This window comes from Dunckerocampus dactyliophorus, chromosome 15 (assembly GCF_027744805.1).
Source record: "Dunckerocampus dactyliophorus isolate RoL2022-P2 chromosome 15, RoL_Ddac_1.1, whole genome shotgun sequence".
Classification (NCBI taxonomy): Eukaryota; Metazoa; Chordata; class Actinopteri; order Syngnathiformes; family Syngnathidae; genus Dunckerocampus; species Dunckerocampus dactyliophorus.
This window is the reverse complement of record NC_072833.1, coordinates 6,700,935-6,719,580: the sequence shown is the minus strand read 5'-3', so window position 1 is coordinate 6,719,580 and position 18,646 is coordinate 6,700,935. Positions and strand designations below refer to the sequence as shown.

The 18,646-nt window shown below is 41.8% G+C and overlaps 2 protein-coding genes across 5 annotated transcripts in view; one reads left to right on the top strand and one right to left on the bottom strand.

The window, feature by feature from the left end:
- Positions 1–648: 648 nt before the first annotated feature.
- plxnc1 (plexin C1) lies at positions 649–18,400 on the bottom strand. 3 transcript variants are annotated; one of them, XM_054800840.1, is made up of 31 exons: positions 16,310–18,400; positions 16,076–16,198; positions 14,775–14,909; positions 14,603–14,703; positions 14,428–14,533; positions 13,625–13,790; positions 13,418–13,520; positions 12,865–12,940; positions 12,629–12,670; positions 12,396–12,529; positions 11,939–12,118; positions 10,106–10,214; positions 8,718–8,897; positions 8,483–8,650; positions 8,319–8,415; positions 8,135–8,236; positions 7,753–7,856; positions 7,349–7,390; positions 7,152–7,276; positions 6,883–7,081; positions 5,268–5,414; positions 3,921–4,089; positions 3,755–3,855; positions 2,750–2,819; positions 2,604–2,638; positions 2,432–2,527; positions 2,179–2,342; positions 1,952–2,099; positions 1,272–1,412; positions 1,122–1,196; positions 649–874 (listed from the first exon to the last, which is right to left on the bottom strand). In XM_054800840.1, exons 1-31 carry the CDS (start codon positions 17,333–17,335, stop codon positions 770–772), a joined length of 4,569 nt encoding a protein of 1,522 aa, XP_054656815.1. In that variant the 5' UTR covers positions 17,336–18,400; the 3' UTR covers positions 649–769. The 3 variants fall into 3 exon arrangements, with proteins under 3 accessions (XP_054656815.1, XP_054656812.1, XP_054656814.1); XM_054800837.1 differs by having other exon boundaries at positions 14,428–14,703; XM_054800839.1 differs by having other exon boundaries at positions 1,122–1,193; positions 14,428–14,703.
- rerg (RAS-like, estrogen-regulated, growth inhibitor) overlaps positions 7,054–18,646 on the top strand; it is a 39,617-nt gene continuing 28,024 nt past the window's right edge. The window contains exons 1-2 of one of the 2 annotated variants that reach the window (XM_054800863.1): positions 7,054–7,296; positions 11,948–12,204. The gene's annotated coding sequence lies outside the window, so the exon portion shown is untranslated. Of the gene's footprint in view, positions 7,297–9,704; positions 10,181–11,947; positions 12,205–18,646 lie in introns of those variants that run through there. The other variant, XM_054800862.1, reaches the window with a different exon arrangement.

The window sequence follows — 18,646 nt, the reverse complement described above, 5'->3', positions numbered from 1 at the left end:
CGCTTGCCAGGGAGATCGGACTTCAGCGTCTTGTGGACACAGAGCCTCGGGACTGTTCTCCCCGAATGTTACCAGCATGTAGGCTTTCCCACGAGGGCAAATAGCATCCTGTACCAAGGCTACAGCAACATGAAAGGTGCTTTGAAGGCTCTTCCAAGTCCCCGTTTTGAAAAATCTAATGTCTCTTCTGTTGTTGCTTAATTTGTTATTGTTTCTTCTGTTCTTATTCTTTTTCTTGTTTGTCTTTCTTTCTTTCTGATGGGAGAATGAACAGAACAAGAATTTCATTGCGCAGCAGAACTACCTGTTCTACTGTGAATATGACAATAAAACTCTTGAATCTTGAACACCACGACGACGTATGCTCAGCCACTCCTCTTCAAAGGTAAAAACATTTATCATTACGTATTACATCACTTTTATTGTTTTTTTCATTAATGTTCCTTGTTTAATATTACTACTGCATCCAAACTCATATTTACATACATACACATATACTGTATATGTATACAGGCTCTCGAGACCCTGCTTTCAAGGTCTATACTCATACTAAAAATCAAGATGAAAAAGTGGTCATTTTAGGGTAATGTCGGCATCACTGCATACTAGTACTGTATAAGTTTAAAAAAACAAGAGCATCGAAGTATAAAAATTAAAGATGTATTTATTGTTGCATTGCAATGTATTGTGTACCTTTAAGAAGATGTGTTTTTAAATATGCTAAAACGATGTACAGTACAACTTGGTGGTTGTTTGTGTCAGAGGTGGGTCAACTCCAGGAGCAGCTCTTCAGTCCATCAAACGTCTTCTTGACTTGATGTAATTGCTCCTTGAGCTCAGCAGGAGCGCCATTCTGCTCCAGTTTTTCCGTGATCTGTAAAAGTGCGGTTCATGGTGTCAGGCAGGCATGCATTCAGAAATCCCACTGTCACACTCTTTTCAAATGGGTTGAAATGGCGTTTCTACATAAATGGGTGAACATTTGTCACTGATGAGTGAGGTCTTTTCTTCTGTACCAGAAGTAACGGAGATAAATGCTGCAGAACGTTGCAAGCTGATTTACACACCGTGGTTTCTGGTCTGATGAGACACCGATTGCATGAGATGAGAAATGAACAGACCTCTGAGAAGTATCTCTGAATAATCTTGTAGAGCTCCTTGAGGGCCGCGGCTTCATTGAACTCATTTTCATGCTTCTGAAACAAACATTCCTATTTGTTTACTTCAAGTGGTGCAAACAATTGAAGCCACTGACTGTGTTAAAACGCCACCTTTGACTCCTCGTGCAGGAAGCTGTGGAAGTCGGAGTGTGTGATTGGTGGCTGCTCTCGGATCTGCCGGTAGTAAGCCTTGACTTCCTGCTTAAACTCGGGAATGTCTTTGCCGTACAGCAGCTTGTTGGTTGGTGTGTGCTGTAGGAAAGAAATATTTAAATGCCGTAAATGTGTAAATTGACGCCTCTTTTCAGTTAACCACTGAGTCTACGAAAGCAAATAACACCATGTGTCTCTAATTAGAAACATTGGCATTAACAACTGTGGCTGTAGACAACCTCCAGATGTACTTTTTTTTTAAAGTTAACTCAACAAGATGGAAGTAGCTGGATTTGAAATATCATGATTGGTCAGTCCCAATGTACCTCTGCATGCACTTTAAAATGTTTGGTTGCACTACTCAGCTGTTGTAGTTAAATTCATGTGTGTTACACTTGTTATAGTAACAAGCACAGCATGACTACTGTATTAACGCTGGCTGAGCAGTTTGCTGCTTGCTGTTATTACAACATTGGTTCTGTCACTGCTTAATATACTTGATAATAAATTGCTAAGTTGTCAGACAAAGCTACATTTTCCTTTACACTTTCTCATGCACTCCAAACCATTAAGATATACAAAAATGAACGTGTCAGCATGGACCTAATGTTGTAGCTTGGAGGTTTGTGGCACGTTACCTTCCCCAGCTGCGTCTCGCTGAGGGAGAAGGAGTCCATGAAGGCCTGAGCGATGACGGACAGGCAGCCGTCTAAGTGTGGACTTTTGTCCATGTCGAACACAAAGTGGGGATTTTTCAGGATGTTCACCCAGAAGCGCAGAGGCAGACTGCAATTGAACCAAACCGCACTTGTTGAACGGTTCCGCAGCCATGGCCTGCTCCCAATAATAAAACAATCATCCACACCTGTTCGTCTTCCAAATGTGCCGCACATCTGGATCGGGGATCTTCATGTTGTCTGCTTGAGAGTCCAGGAAGTCGAAGAAGTATTTGACGGCCTGTGGGGCTCTGCAGTGAGGCATCCCCCAGATAGACTGGAACAGGTTCTCTACAAATGAATGCACTGCCACCTTTAGAGACAGACACAAACGCGCATGTGTGACTTCCTGTTTACCTGGGTTTAAGACAGCTATGGCATACTTGGTGTTTGCTGTGGTACCTTTGTTGAGAGCAGCTTAGTGAGGTGCACTTCCTTCAGCTTTAACTTCTTCCTCTCTGGGCTCTTTGTTTGGTCCTCATCCACATCGGGATCAATCTGCAGGACAAAAAATGCTACACTTGTCACGTCATGACAAAAAAGGAGATGATGCACTTCACAAGCAGCCTCTTACCAAATGGAAGTATTTCCCTGAGAAGTCCTGATCGTCTGGAAGGAACAAATGAACAATTTATGTCCATTTTGGACCATTTGGAGATGTTTTGGTGACGCTGAAAAGGTGTTTTGTCATCCAGATGGTGATATTTCCTCTGAGCTTACCTTTCACACTCTGCTGGGGGCTGTGAGAAGGTGGTTTTGAAAGCACTTTGATTGTCGCTCCATCTGGAACCTGCATACAAAAACAAGAAGAAGCTTTCATTCAGTGGTGGAGCAGTGTTGCCTGTCACCTCACATTTTCAAGCTGGACAAATTAGAGTATCTGTGCTCTAGTTTTAGTTCTTGCTCGGATCCTGAGGGGTTATTCTAATCGATTATTGGACAAGGACTCTTTTAGGAAACAACTACAACAGTGCTTCTCAAAGCTTTCACACCAAGTACCGCCACAATAGCGCAGTGGTACCTTGGTTTACATCCGCCCCGGTTAGCACATTTTTTTGTTAACAGCCAAAATTTTTGCTAAAATTTTGCCTTGGTTTGCATGCAATATGATATGGTGCATGTAATAAACTGTTGTATTTGTGCTTGGTATGTTTATGCAGCCGTCTTGGATCATGCCCCAAGACGATATCTTGCGATACTTGGTTACATACATGCAAGGCTTCCGGACAAACAACGGATCCTCGGCGTTGATGACTCCTGTCTGTGCATTTTTTTCATCAAGTGCGACAAACTCTAAATAAGCAGCTAAGAATCCAAAGAAGGTTGCAAATAAAAGCAACATTCCAAAGAGAGAGAAGACCACTATAGAGTTCAAGAAAGAAGTCACCACAAAGATCCCATCTCGGCAGGATGTACTGGAAGCCATCTTGAAGAATAACAACGTAATCAAGCGAGCTACTGTTGCAAAAGGAGTAACGGTGTTAACAAAACAGAGACCACACACCATAGAAAGTGTTCAGAAGCTGTTGCTGGTGTGCTAGCGGGAGATAGCAAGGATCTAATACAGAAATCGCCTTCAATGAGTAAGTCTGTTGACGAATTTAAAGCAAGCAGAGGCTGGTTCCAAAAAACGCCCCAAAACAACACAGTTTGAGAATGGATGCCCTAATGACATTGTTCCACAGAAGACACTTATCAATGACAAGAATGATTGTAAATTGTCACCTTGTAGTGCTTGAGTGTGTTGAGCATGGTCACCTCCCCGATAACTTGGGAGCTTGCATCCACCTCCTCCAGAGCAATGAAGGATCCATCCGTGTCTAACTCTGCATTGAGAAATATGATGTGCTTTTTGTACAGATGTCACATGGCATGCAGCAGTGACTCTTACCAAGACAAACACTCCTTTGACGGCTGCTATAAGGGAAACCAAACTTGGCCTTAAAGGTGGTTAGGATTTTCTCCTTGACCTGCTCCACTGTGTCACAGCTGAGGGCGATGACCTCCAGAGGCTCGCTGACGCCCCCGTCGCTGCCCACCGCAAACAACACCCTCAGCCTCTGCAGACAACACGAGCAAACGCCTCTTTTACGTGACGTGTTTTCACAGCAGCTTTGACAAATCAGTCAATCTTGTTCTCGTTTTGGAGACTTGTGGTTAAGACGGAGCCTGTGTTGGGTGGAAGTCAGCAAACTGAGCTGTTTCCTTAGATTAGATTACGCCGTTGAGGTGGCCTGCACAGCACAACAGAACTCAATAAGGACTCTTAAAAAAAAATCATCATGTACGACCTGTACAGATATGAAACGACTTTATTACTTTAGTTGCAGCAGCGGCATACAAGTGCACTGTGTTTCCTATACTAAGCTAGACTATATTATTAGAAACAAAAACAAACTGCAAGTGTCTTACTTTTGTGAAAACAGGATTTTTGATAGAGATCTTGCACATCTACAGAGCTTGCTCATGTAGTATAGCTTCTACAATAAAGAGTTAAGCACACGTACCGGGCGGCTTTTTAACTCATTCAATATCAGAGACGTATTTATATGATTTTTTAAACCCGGAAGCTTGCTTCCAAAGACGTATTCATCCACAAACACGGCTACAAGGTGGCAGAAGTGCATTTGATAAGAGCTCTGCATGGATCTTTTGCATGTATTAACATGCTCTACAGCAAGGAAGAAGTGCGAGAGCGTGGAGGAGTGTAGCGTGCAGAAGGTTAGGCACTGTAGGGACATTTTACACATGCATACGCTCACCCAGTTCCCCAAACTTACCTATGTTCTACTGCTGATTGCCAAAGAACGGAAAAAGGTAGAAACAAAGTTTTTTTTCTCATGAAAGACGAGAGTCGAATCTTTCTTTTGGTAGGTTCCATGTTTACATATCCATACAACACGATATGCTCTATGCCTGGAAAAATCAGTCGAAGTTGTCTAAAATGGCCGGTACTGAAGGGGTTGAATTTTGACGAATGTCTGGGATTGAATGAGTTGGTTGCCAGCACAGATGCTTGGCTATTACCTGCTCTGTCCATTTTATATATGAATACATACATATTTTCAAGTAAATGTCTTATTATAATGCACTATATACCATATAGTTATTTATAAAATCAATTCATGAGCATTATTCCCAAGCCAAGATGGAGTCATTATTTGTGGAGACACGGTTGAGATTGTGCTCGGTGGACAAACGTTTTGTGTGCCGCAGCCCCAAGAGAAAGGGTTTGTACCAGTGAGCTGAAGTCCTGAGCCTGCCACAGTAGCCAGTCCTCACTGAGCGTGTACAGCGCTTTCTCCGTCACACAGTCCACCGGTCCTCTGGCGATCTGCTGCGTGAGGGCGCTCACCAGCAGGAACAAGTGCTGGCCAACACTCTCCTGTCCAAAGACACAAACAAGGACGTGTCAAACGGAGACGTGACTCGGCTCGCAAAAGAGGAATTGGTTCAAGAAGTGGCACAACCTCGGGCCAGTTCAATCGAGACTGAAAGCTGAAGTGTGAAATGGACAGTTAACTGAAGCAACGCACTTCCTTACTTTTATTTGGCGGCAATGACTAACACGAATAACTCTAATGAGGGTTCCCACTTATCACGCATTCACAAATCCACATTTACTTGTACACCGTTTCATAAAAACTATTTTAGCATGCTTACATGCTCAAACCACTGGTTCTCAAATGCGGGTACCAGAACCCCTGGGGGTACTTGAAGGCACTCTGGGGGGACTTGAGAGTATGAAAAATATACTGCATGTACAGTGGGAAAAATAAGTATTTGGTCCCCTGCTGATTTTGTAACTTTAGCCCCTTAGAAAGGATATGAAGAGTACGGAACTTTTATGGTTTTATTTTTTTTGTAACTGAGACAAACAGAATGTAAAGACTGTTTTTAAAGACCATAATGAATAATAATAATATTAATTTCAGTGCCTTTTCACATCTCTAATTGCAAAAAACCCCACAAAAGACATGAAGGAAATGAAGGAAAATCGGAGGCCCTCGGTGTGTTGTGCTTGATCGATTCTGACGGGGCTGCACAGGTACTTTAGTTCTGTTTAGTACGGTAGTTATGTGGTAGCGTCCTCAAAAATCCAAATATATGAAAGCAAAACTGGAGTTTATGCATTTGTTTTAAATAAAAGTAACAATGCATTTCAAAGGCCTTTCCAAATCGTACTTAAGACATTTACATGAGATTTCAAGAGAATTTTTAGACATTTTAAGGCCTTCAATTGAAATGATTGGATTTTAGACTTTTTAAGAGCCTGCGAATACCCTGAGACGTGTATATATATATATATATATATATATATATATATATATATATATATATATATATATATAGTCTTGGAAAAAATGATTAGAACACCCTTGTTTCTTGAGTTTCTTGTTCATTTTAATGCCAGGTACAACTAAAGGTACATTTGTTTGGACAAGTATAATGATGACACCAAAAACAGCTCATAAGAGTTACATTTTTGGCAGTATATTGCCATAAATACTGATGTAAGAACTTGGGTGATTTTGGTTATGATCAAGAAAACCATGGAATTGGTTTCAGCTCTTAAATTCAACTCTTATGAGCTAGATTTGTTATCATCATTACATTTGTCCAAACAAATGTACCTTTAGTTGTACCAGGCATTACAATGAACAAGAAACTGAAAAAATAAAGTGGTGTAGAAGACAAGTGTGTATAGATATAATATTTTGCCTCTCTAAATCTACTAAATAAGATAACCCAATATTAAAATACATATCTCCTCTGTACAGCTACAGTATGTCACTGAAACCTACCACCACAACAAAAACATGTAGAAGATGTACGTAAAGACAGCACCACACCCTCAAGAAGCCATAGAGGCAGATGGACATCCAGTTAGTAAGTAGTTTCTCCACTGTGCACTCGGTGCGCCGCAACAGCATTTTGGGCTGAGTGTTGTTATTTTTCTGCATCAAATCTTTCAGCAGCGCCTCCATCACTTCTGTTAGATACGACAAGTTGCTGTGGAGCGCCACGGTCAGTAGGGACGCCAACGCACACCTGGAGAAGCGTGAATGAAGAAGAGGAGTTCAAAGGAGTGTTTGAACCCAGCAAAGAAGAGACTACTAACTTGTCTTTAATGGTGAAACTCTTCTGCTCCTCCACCGCATGCACCATGGACCTAAGGAAGTGCGGGTCCTGGATCAGCCTGGACAAGCCGTGGCAACACTCGTCCAGATGTACCTTCACAGAGACCTGATCCGCAGTCGGATAGAGTGAGTCACAGTGCAGACTTCACCAACGTCAATAGTCAGCGTCCATCCTTACCTGACCCACGTCTGCCATACACGATGCCATCAAAGCTTCATTCTAAAAAAAACAAAAAAACATGACTATAAGATTTTTCTCAATACCATACTAACCCAAATATACGTAAAATTATTCCTCTTTTTCCAAGACCTGTCTTTGGAAAAATATTTTTAAGATGGATCATTTAGGTCTTATTTTCAACACCAGCTAAATCATATTTTATTAACCATATTTCTTAGCTGCACAACAGTTTGATGACTGCTTCATTCACCACCATTATATTCAGATTAGCATCAGAACTCAGCGTCTGTTGTATGCTAAGGCTGTGGTTCGGGAGTTTTGGTCTGGAGGAAACTGGAGGAAAGCAAAATGTATTTCATGACATAATCATGACTTGTTGCATGTTGCCAGCTTCAGTTTACCTCAGGAAAAAAGATTCTGGATGCAAAATGCTTGTAGTCAAGGAAAGGAATAGTGCCGACATTTTCCATCAGGTCAGCCTTTTCGGTCTGCAGATCTACAAACCCTGTTGAGTGAGTGACAGTTGAGTATGTGCGTGCATACAGTACCAGCATTGGAGACACCTTTGCATAAAGTAAGCTTTTGACTGGCACTGTATGTGTACTGTATGTAGGTACCAGGTAGATAGATCCAAACTGCTTTTACTGCCTAAATGAATGTGTGTGCTAATGGCTGTGTGGTCAGTGGTCAATACAGCCACCAGTATATAAATGCTTGATCATGCTGAAAGGAATATATACTTCAAATTCAACAATATACTGCAGGTGAAAAAGTGTGATACACCTTGTCTGATATCATTGCGGATGTCAAGCTCCAGGTTTTCCATTCGTTTATTCATCTTCACAGTTAGCTGCCGCTGCTGGTGTCGGTACACCATCACCACCACTGACAGGCCGGAAAAAAAGATCCACTGTTTATACTTATATACATAATTTACTCATGGAAACTGAGATTTGGCACCACTAACCAAGTATAATGCAGGGTATGAGCAGAAGGACGAGCAGCATCAGAGTTAACAGATGTGATGTATTCTGCAGCAGTACTGTTTTATCTCCATAGATAACCTGTGTGGAAAACACTCACAGCGCTCATGTGACTCGTACTAGTAAGCTTTCTACCTGATGGACCTACCTTCAATTGCCTAAAGTTAGCATCAGGCGCGCTTTGGATTTCACAGATGAAAAAGTCAGTTTGGTTGCTTGTTTCTTTGTTCTTCATGATGCAGTGGTAGTCTTTTCCCTCATACACGCCCAATGCTGACACATCTTCTATGCTCATCTCCAGGTTATCTGCCGCTTTCTGGAAGGTCAAATGTTTACAAATGTGTGTTTTATTGGCGCACTGTATGTTGAAAAGTGAGCGCTACCTGTATAGTAAAGCGGACACCTTCCCCAGTCCTCCTGGAGGTGAAGCTTGTAAACTGAGGGTCTGGATAGTAGGTGATGGACTGGGAGCAGCGCAACGACTCATTGGCGACTTTTAAAGATAGAATACTGGTAAAAACCCTCTGAGTGCTTTGAGCTGCAGGTGTATGGTAAGTGAGATTCTGAAATTCAAACAAAAACACATTAGTAATATACTAATATACAGATCATATGGTGTACATCAGGGGTCCCCAACCACCGGGCCGGGGCCCAGTACCGGTCTGTGGGCGGGGCCGAACTGGGTTGAGGAAACCTTTCAATTGCAATGATAAAAAAAAAACTTTTGTAAATAACTAAATACAATTTTAAGTAAATGCATATCAATTTTGGAAATATGGGCCATTATTTTATTCAAAAAATAATAATAGTTTGAAGTTTTTGTTGCGAGTGTCCCACTTTGTTTGACAGTCCTTGAACGCACCATTGTACGTGCGCTAGCCTTCTCCCACTCTGCACAGATTGTCAACTATACTGTATTTTTATCGGGTTTTTTTTCACTTCATATTTGCTCCCAAATGCTGATACTCAGTGGGAATGCATCAAGGTAAAGTTTGATGATGTTATTGAGTGCTAACGTGTATATTTGTTGTGTGCACAGCTTCATGTTAATTCATGCTAGCACACTGACTGTTAGCACACACGTCAAGCAGCGGCGCTATAATCTTCTCTCTGAAAAACAAACTCCAAGCTTATAGTGGTGGATGGTGGGTCTGTGTTCACTTTGTGCTTTTTGTTTGATGTTGTTCCTATACGACCCCCACCACCACCACCCCGGTCGAGATTTGTGGGAACACGAGTCGGCCGTGGGTCCAAAAAGGTTGTGGACCACTGGTGTACATGATCTGTGTAAGATGGTGTAGCCTTAACAGGCATTTCCATAGTAGCAGTAAGAAATAATTGCATGGCTTTCAGTACAGTTTTGAAATAGAATATACCTTTAAGTCACTGAGGTAAATCACAACAAATTGACAAGCCAACCAAGTCAATGCATATACTGTAGGTGGCGCTCATGTTAGCACTGTAGGTATACAGCATCACTGGGCTGCGCACTGAAGTCATCTTGTGACAGAAATGTTATTCTCCTTTTTAAGTGTTCGAGTCATGTGATTTTTTGGCTGTAACACCAAGGCTGAGTTAAGAATTCAGTGTTGATGGAAGTATGAAAAACAGCATGAACATCATGACATTAAGATGTCATATGGCATAAAATATCATTTAAACATGCTGCATTCAGGCACCAGAGCATGACGCGGTGTAATTCGACATGGCACATTCCAAAGTGTATTATGACTAATGCAACAATGTGTGTGTGTTTGTGTGCTTGGCTCACTTGAGAGCTTCTGTTTGTGAAGAGGCTGACTTCCTGCTGGGTGTGACTGTGCAAGACAGCGTCCACAACCTCAAGGTTGGACCCTATGAGCGTGATTTTCCTCTTTCCACTACAAAATACAGAACAGCATCAAATGAATCATATTTCACAACGCTTTAGGACAGGGGTAGGGAACCTACGGCTCGGGAGCCAGATGTGGCTTTTTTGATGACTGCATCTGGCTCTCAGACATTTCTTAACACCATAAAATGTGTTTATTTTAATTTGTTTTCCTGACATTTTCAAGTAAAACGTGACAGAAATCACAGTGTTAAAAATAACACGCAAAATATGCATCCATTTTTTTCTAGTGCAATGCCAGCTGTCTTTCCCATGTTTTCCATGTCAGACACTAAAACTTGATTATTATTGGGGTCGTCCCTCCTTTAATCTTATAGTCAGCTAGCTAATTGTGCAGAGACAACCCTTTTGATGAAAAAGGGCGCAAAACCATGCAGCACCAGAAGTCGCATTAATGGTAAAAAGTAATTTATTTATTATTGGTCAGCTTCAACATAACAACATTATTACAAAGAATACATTCAGAGACTTATTATATTCTAAAATTGTTAGTCTTCCTTAAATATGCACACATTTGGTTGGTGTTAAAAAATATGATATGGCTCTCACGGAAATGCATTTAAAAATATGTGGCTTTCATGGCTCTCTTGGCCAAAAAGGTTCCCGACCCCTGCTTTAGGAGATTTGTAGCTCCACAAATGAGCAGATGGGTGTGCAACAATGATCTTGGTTCCTTGGCTCTGAGCACATTATGTTCCATCTTAAAGGATGTGTCACAATTCAGTGCTAAAATCGCAAAAACAAAAACTGATTGCATACAGCATGACCTTGATAAAAGAGTACGGCATACCAACATTTATACTGCTATTTGTGGTCTGTCTGCATGCGTGCTTGATTTTAAGGCGCATTGAAACTAAGCAGTGCAGAAGTGGCACTTTCAGATGTTGCAACGCAAAAGGGAACTTGTGATGGTGAAAGACATGCGACGTGTGAATATGACTTGCAAACCAGAACACCTAAAACAGCCCCTCACTTACACTGTTGCCTAAAATAGCGCAGTTATCTGATGCATTTACGAGGCAAACCTGCCATCTAGTTTGTTATTTTCATCATCCTGTGTCATATACAGCATTTATTTCGTTCTGTACTCAAACATGCTGTATGGCACTTCGACTGCCGTGACGTTTTTCTTGTTACACCGAGAAACACATTATGCCAGGGGTGTCCAAAGTGCGGCCCAGGGGCATTTGCTGCCCACAAGTTAGTTTTTTATTGGTCTGTGTCACATTGTAGAAATAAAATTAAACAGACAAAATAGAGGCACAATGTAAAGAGAAAAAGCTGAAATGTTGATACTAATATAACACAAAGCTTTGCTTTTAAATATACATGAAGTTGTTGTTTTTTTAGCCTTTTTACAAAATGTAAACAATATATACAAATATTAACAATGGGCCCCTGCATCCATTCATTTTTCTGTATGCGGCCCTCGGTGGAAAAGGTTTGGACACCCCTGCCTTACACCACCTTTGATAATATCCCTGCTATCTTGCACATGCTCCATATTGCGTGTTCATCTTAAAATGTTTGACATTTAAAATGACGAGAAAAGCATTCTTGTAAATGACAATTTCTTAAGCATATTTCAAGAAACTGACAAAAACCGCCGCTGAAGCCACAGAAACAATATCTGCAGCACTTACGCAGCAGGAATAATGTATTAAGCAAAGACTGTCGTCTGCCTGGTATTCACACGCACAAATCTACTCTTACCTGTTCCAGGTACTGCTTGGCGTGACTGCGATGCACGACGGGGAGGACATGTAGGTGACTGTGCTGTTCCCATGGCAACTACCATCTGGGAGGACAGCGCACAGACGGCCTGTTCCCTTGCCTTCATTGGCGGGAATGTGGAACATCAAGCTCATGCCCGTGTTGAACCACACTGGAGACCTGAGATGGGAATGCGAGACTACAAGTCAGGAGGTCTCATTCCGACGTCAACATTTTGGAAGCGGAACACATGTCACATCAGAGAGGTATTTGTTTATTTTTGGAGTGTTTGTGGTGGTATATTAAAATATCTTGATATGATTATGGTTCTTAATAGTGGTAATGTTGTAGCCTGTTGACCATTTATCTTGGTCACAGATGAAACTGCACATTTACAGCAGGTTCAAACAAAACACAATGTGGACAATGAATAGAGCTGTGGCCCTGGAACACTCACTCCCGTGGCGTGCAGTCCATGTTCGTCTGGATCCTCACTCTGATCACATGGCTGAGGTTATAGCCAGACATAACAGCGTTGTTGTGGCCGTAGAAAGACACAATGCTGGGAGTGATGGAGGAGATCTCTGGCTTCTAACCATAAAAAACCCCATAAAGAACATATAGACGGTTCAGATGTCTTTGTGTCTTCCACTGTACTTTAGACAAATAATGTTCAAACAGTCCACTTACCGAAAGGTTCATTCCTGACTGTATTGTTTGGCAAACACGGTCCTGTTGGAAGACATGTGCAAAAAATCTCTCACTCTACGTATGACTACTTTAGAACTGCAGAGCTAACAGCAGCCCTTCAGACTGTTTGCAGATCAGCTTTGCTGCTCAACACTTTCAATTGACTGAGATGTTTTCAAGCCTCGTTTTAAACTGATGTAGTTTATCGGTGACAAAATGAAAATGTCCATCTTTACATTCATAACTCCTGCAGTAGCCCAGGAACAGACGTTTTTACTCCAAGCACATCCAACCTCAATACATCGTTGGCACCTAACAACAAAACAAAAGATATTTTTAGTTCATTCAAAAAAATTTGCAATTAAAATTGTTGAACAATATTAACAGTGAAATACAGTTACGCAGCTCTTTGTAGCTGTAAAAGAACACGCTAAAATAGGAAAATAGACTATAAGATGTATAATGATTGATAAATATTGCAGTGCAAATGGATATGTAATTATACACTATAAAATATGACAGTTGAAATCAGAAATATATATACAGTATAAATGCAAATGGTTGAGGTGGTTTTAATATTAAAGTTAGCAGTGCATGTCAAGTACAATGATAAAAAACTACAAATAGTGCAAATGAATGGATGGTAAGGCACTTGGGTATTGCACACTGGATATCGGTAGGTAGGGGAATCAGGAGGGGGGTTTAGCGCTATCAGTATTTTAAGAATTAGCTTGATAACACAAATTCAAGACAAGTACATTCTTATATTAATGTGACATTTGTTCTCACAGAGCAGCAGTAGGCGACCCCCTGATGTCAGAGCACGTCATTATCTTTAATGATTGCGAAAACCTCATTGACGCCAGTCTGACTTTCACTGCAATGCTCATACCTGTAAATATGATGTGACACAGGGAGATAACTAATGTGCAGAACACACAACCACAGTTGTTTGTCAGGTTGTTTAGATAGAGGGTTATTTGGTAAGTCGCTGACCTTTGCTGGGTAGTGTGCCATTTGAAAGGGTGCAGCTGCACTCTGGGAACTTAGGGGGAAGGCCGTCCCTGCTGCAAAGCTCGCCAGAAGTTCCAGAGAAATGACAGGAAAAGATGGAGCTTGCATTTTGTTCCACAGCCACGTTTGTTTGAACGTTTAGCTTGATCTGAGAAAGGCAGGATAGGAGTGTTACAAAAGGCAAATGGACAACAGCTACAGTACACTTTAAAAGCTTCCATGTTGTTTGTGTGCTTATAGTAAGTCCGAGCTGTGTTGTCTCTGAAAGAGTGTGGCTCCAAGAAGTGCTATTATGCACTTGATCCACTTTTTACAAATACACTATAACTCTACACTTGCCCAACGTAACAGATGCCACATATCACGAAAACGTAACATTAAAGAGTAGGAGAGGAGAACAGAAACATTAGCAACACTAGCTTAGCTATGTGAGCTTCAGTGCTAACATTACAGTCACATTTGAACAGCAACATCATGCTAGGTTAGCCTATTTGCTGAAGAAAAAGAAAAATCAAAAACTTACAGCTCCCATGTCTGTAGCTGACTATAGTATGTCAGAGCTCCAGGCTGTATTTTAAGATGTGTAGTGAAGCCTGCTATGTCACAAAGCTGTCCTCTGAAGTGTGGGTATATACACAAGGCAGACTCAACTAGCTAGGACCAGGTCAGAGGCGGCATAATGTCCATTCAACAGACTCTAAGGACACATGTCACTGCTAGATCCTCATTAAAGAGTGGATTTTCCATAACAGGGCACCTTCAATACATGTTGCTATAGCTCGTACCTGACCACCACTTAGCTTTTCAACGCTGTAGGAAATCATCTTTGGCTGGTACTCATCAACAAGGGACAACCAGTTGGAGTTTTGGCATTCATCCTTAAATGTGCAACTGACAAGGGAAAATGCCACCATCGTCACCATGTTTCGGAGTGAAAAAAGATGCCAGGACGTGTCCAACCTGTTTTTGGCGCCGCACCACACACAGCTTGGATCCTGCGCTGACCAGCAGTCCCGCAGCGTTTTGTGTGTGTGGCACTTTGACACAAGCACACGCTGCACCTGCAACACAAAAACCGTGAACAACGTTGTTTGCGACATGCATGTGTATAGACACTAGCTTAAACACATACCGTGTTCCCAAAGGCCACATACAAATGTTTATGATCCACCTCATCCAGGTGCATTCTGGGAAATACTTTCCTGTCGTCATCAGTCCAGTAAAGCACCGTGGGACAAGCGGTGTGATGGTTTTTGTCCACGTGTAGCTGAAAACAAGAAGCAAACATGGAAGATGATTCATGATGACCTGCCTGAAGTCTGGCAAGACATGAACAATTCCTGTACTATCTCTGTACACTTATTAAGTCAGACAAAAATGGCCAACCATAAATAAAAGCTCTGCTTCACAAAATGACATCTCTGTCAACACTTGCGGTGATTCTGCTGGGGTGGAGTTGCCTCTCAGAGATAACCAAGCTAATGACCACCGCCATTAGTGTTCGTGAAGAAGCCTGTGATAAACTGTTGGATTTATTACTGTTAATGGGATGTCGCCTTGGTGCCTTTTAGCCTCCTGAGACCCAGCAATGCATTTTGTTCTCTGTAAGGGACAAGTGTTTCTCAGCCTGATCTCAAATGCAAAGCACTTTACAAGAATAAACCTATTGTGCTGTGGAGAGGACATCCCGGGCTTTCAAGTGATATGCGCTTTGTTGGGGTTTGTAAAACAGAAGACTTTCTTCCCGAAATGGCTGCCGGTATGGCCAGTGAGCTTCGTGGGTACAAGAGAAGCATCAAAAGTATGCACTTATTGTGTTTTAAGTGTAGAATTTGAGAATTTCGTAAAAAAGTTTGACAGGGTTATTTGTAATTTTTAAAGACTCTTAAGAGAGAAAAAAAAAAAACACATTTCTTAATGTGATCTAGTGATTAGCATGTTGGCCGCACAGTCACAGTCTGGAGAGCGGGAAGACCTGTGTTCGATTCTCCGTTGGGCATTTCTGTGTGGAGTTGGCATGGTAACTTGTGCTAGCCGGTGGTGGTTCTTATATTATTGGTTTTTAAAAAAGTGTAGTTTGGGCTGTAGCCGAAGGACGACAGAAAGAGGAAGTGTGACAAACCGTGATGAAACAACAAAACTTTTCTTAGACCCAGTACTACTTCATTTTTGCCCCTTAGTGACCCTTGTCCCCGCTTTACTTCCTACTTAATAGGCAAGCATGCGACATTATGACCATTTTTCTTGTTAACAAAGAAGAACAGCAATAATGCAATTACAATCTCATGCCAGGTTAAAAAAGTAAGATGCAGAAAGCGTGAAAAATGGTGCATCAATTAGGCATGACCACAGGATCACCCATAGCACATGCCTTTGTTTGCATGGACGCAATTTTCACGCTACTACTTGACTTTCAGTTTTTGTGGGTCCCACCTTAATGAGCTGGCCATCCCCTGTTCCAATAAAGATGACCATCCATGTGCCTTGTTTCACAGCCAGTACAGACGTCATGGAGGTCTGCCTGAAGAGCACCTTTTGAGGCTGCAGCACTTTGGGCTGGGAAGCACAAACACTGGCATTAAACATGCAAATCCAACACACCTCGTCACCATATCTGACAAAAATGATCAGACGTCTGAAAGGCGATAAACCAGGTGATAAACCAACCTGAGGATGTTTCTCGCTGCAGGTAACAGCGCTGCAGAAGTCTTGATCTTTATCTGCTACTATGTTGAGATCAGGGGTGATATCAAACAGAACCAGCTCGGTGTTGCTCGGCTCTCCGTCCACACTGAACACACCGACCCAGAGTGGGGAATGGGCCTGGGCCAACACCACCGAGGAGGCTACAAGTCTGCTGTCTTTCCTCCCAGGAACGATGAGGGATGCCCCACGTAACGACTTCATGGTATCGATTTTCTTTGTTTTGGCCTGGAGCCATATGAGGCGAACTTTGTTACCCCTGGCTCTGGACGAAGGCACATTGGCAAAAAGATAGATGATAGAATCAATCTGGAATCCATCCACAAAGTCTGCCTCCCCGTTGCTTTTAAAGAGTGGGTTGGAGCCATCACCAGAGAAGGAGAAGATGCCTCCTTGGTTACTTGCTTTCTTATCCTGGTTGTGAAGGGTGTCATGGAGGTACACCGTCTCAGAAAAAGAGGGGCACATGCTCTGTGAGGTCTTGTCTTTGCTTTGCTCTATGGCGGTCAGAATGTAAAAGCCACGGCTGGCCACAGACACCAGGAAGGCCACGGATGCACTCGTGCGCCTTGAGGGCCCCACCTGGATGTGCTCCCTGTAGAGCACCGTGGAGATATTGGCCAAGGCCAGCAGCTCACAGTAGCCGCATTCATTGTCCGTCACACCGCAGCTGATGAGAGTTCCATTCACCACAAAGGGCAGCAGTACGTTCACGCTGAACGTTGCATTCCATTTCTCCTTCTCTGCGACTCTCAAAAACTGTGCAGAATCACTTTTACCTCTGAGGACCCCTCTCTGGTTCACAGTCTGGACCAGACTCAGGTCACGGTTCAGCTGATACAGCCTCTCTGCTGCTGCTATGTAAACAGCATTAGGTGTGGAGACCAAGTGGCGGATGTCTCCTTCCACGGTGAAGTTTACACCTGCCACCAAACAGCGACTTGCTTCCGGCCAGAGAAGACTGATGAGAGCAGACAGCAGCAGCAACATCCTCTTTCATTGATGGTAAACAGACGTTCATACCCGGACAGCTTGCATGGCTCTCAGCCTGTTGCGATGGAGTTGTACGTAAAAGCGCAGGGCACGCAACCACAGAGGAGAAGTGTCTCTAGTGGGAGGGAGGGGGCTCGCCATCTAACAGGCATTTGCTTTTTGACCTACTTAAACCTAAAACTTAAGCGTCAACAATTCGTCTGCTCACTTGGTCATGTGTTGCATTATTGCATTATAATTAATAAGTAACAATAATTAATAAGTTGCATTATAATAATAACATGCTTGATTTTAGACGAAACACTCTTGACAACAAATGACACCAATTACGATAAAGTTGACACTATTTTGCCAATACAAACTGTTGCGTAACTACACAAAAGAAAAATAAATAAAAGGAAACGATATTTCTGATATAATAAGGCAAACGTTTGATAGAGGTGTTCAAATCTCAGTGTGGATGTAACATATTTCCTGTTCACATGTATAGAACTATTAATATAATAAAATCGTTCTTATTTAATATTAGTTAAGACCAATATTTTATTACTCTAATATTACTTATTATAAATATATATTACATTCTAATATTTCATATATTAGAGTCAGACCAACTCTAAACTAAAGCAATGCTATTATCAGCCCCAAAAGCTGGGAATTTCTGACCTCTTGTGGCTCGAAATGCTACAACAGTTGTGGAAAATAGTACTGTTGATGTGAATAAGCTATCATAGTTTTACTGTTTACTATTTGTACATATTTGATTATAGTATTAATTGGGTATTCGATATATTTTTTTCGACATATTTTGTGTTCATCATTCACATTAGTTAATTGGTACATCTCTTAAATCAGACTGAACGTGTGTTAGCTGAAAGTGAAAGTTATCACGTCACCTCTCCGATGGAGCCCCTTTTACCTTCACGACTGCCCATTTCTTTTCTTCATATGTTGTATTCAAGCATTCCTTCTGTTAATTTATTTTTCGTATTCACTGAGTTAAGTTGGTAAGCTTCAGTAATGTCAACTTGAGGCACCTGCCAATCACCAACAGCAAAGCCCCGGATCAAAATTTGCATTCACGCAAGCTCATTGGAAGACAACTGACCAATCAAAAGGGATGTCTGCAATGACGCCATCAACGAATACAACTGTACTTATAATGATGCACATACTACAACTTATTCTGCGAGTTTAAAAACAAACAAACAAATAAAGCACTTTTCACTGTAATTACATTGCTATATTTGGAGCACTGTACCTGTATATATATATTTTTTATGTACCGAGTGTGCAGTGAGTGTATTG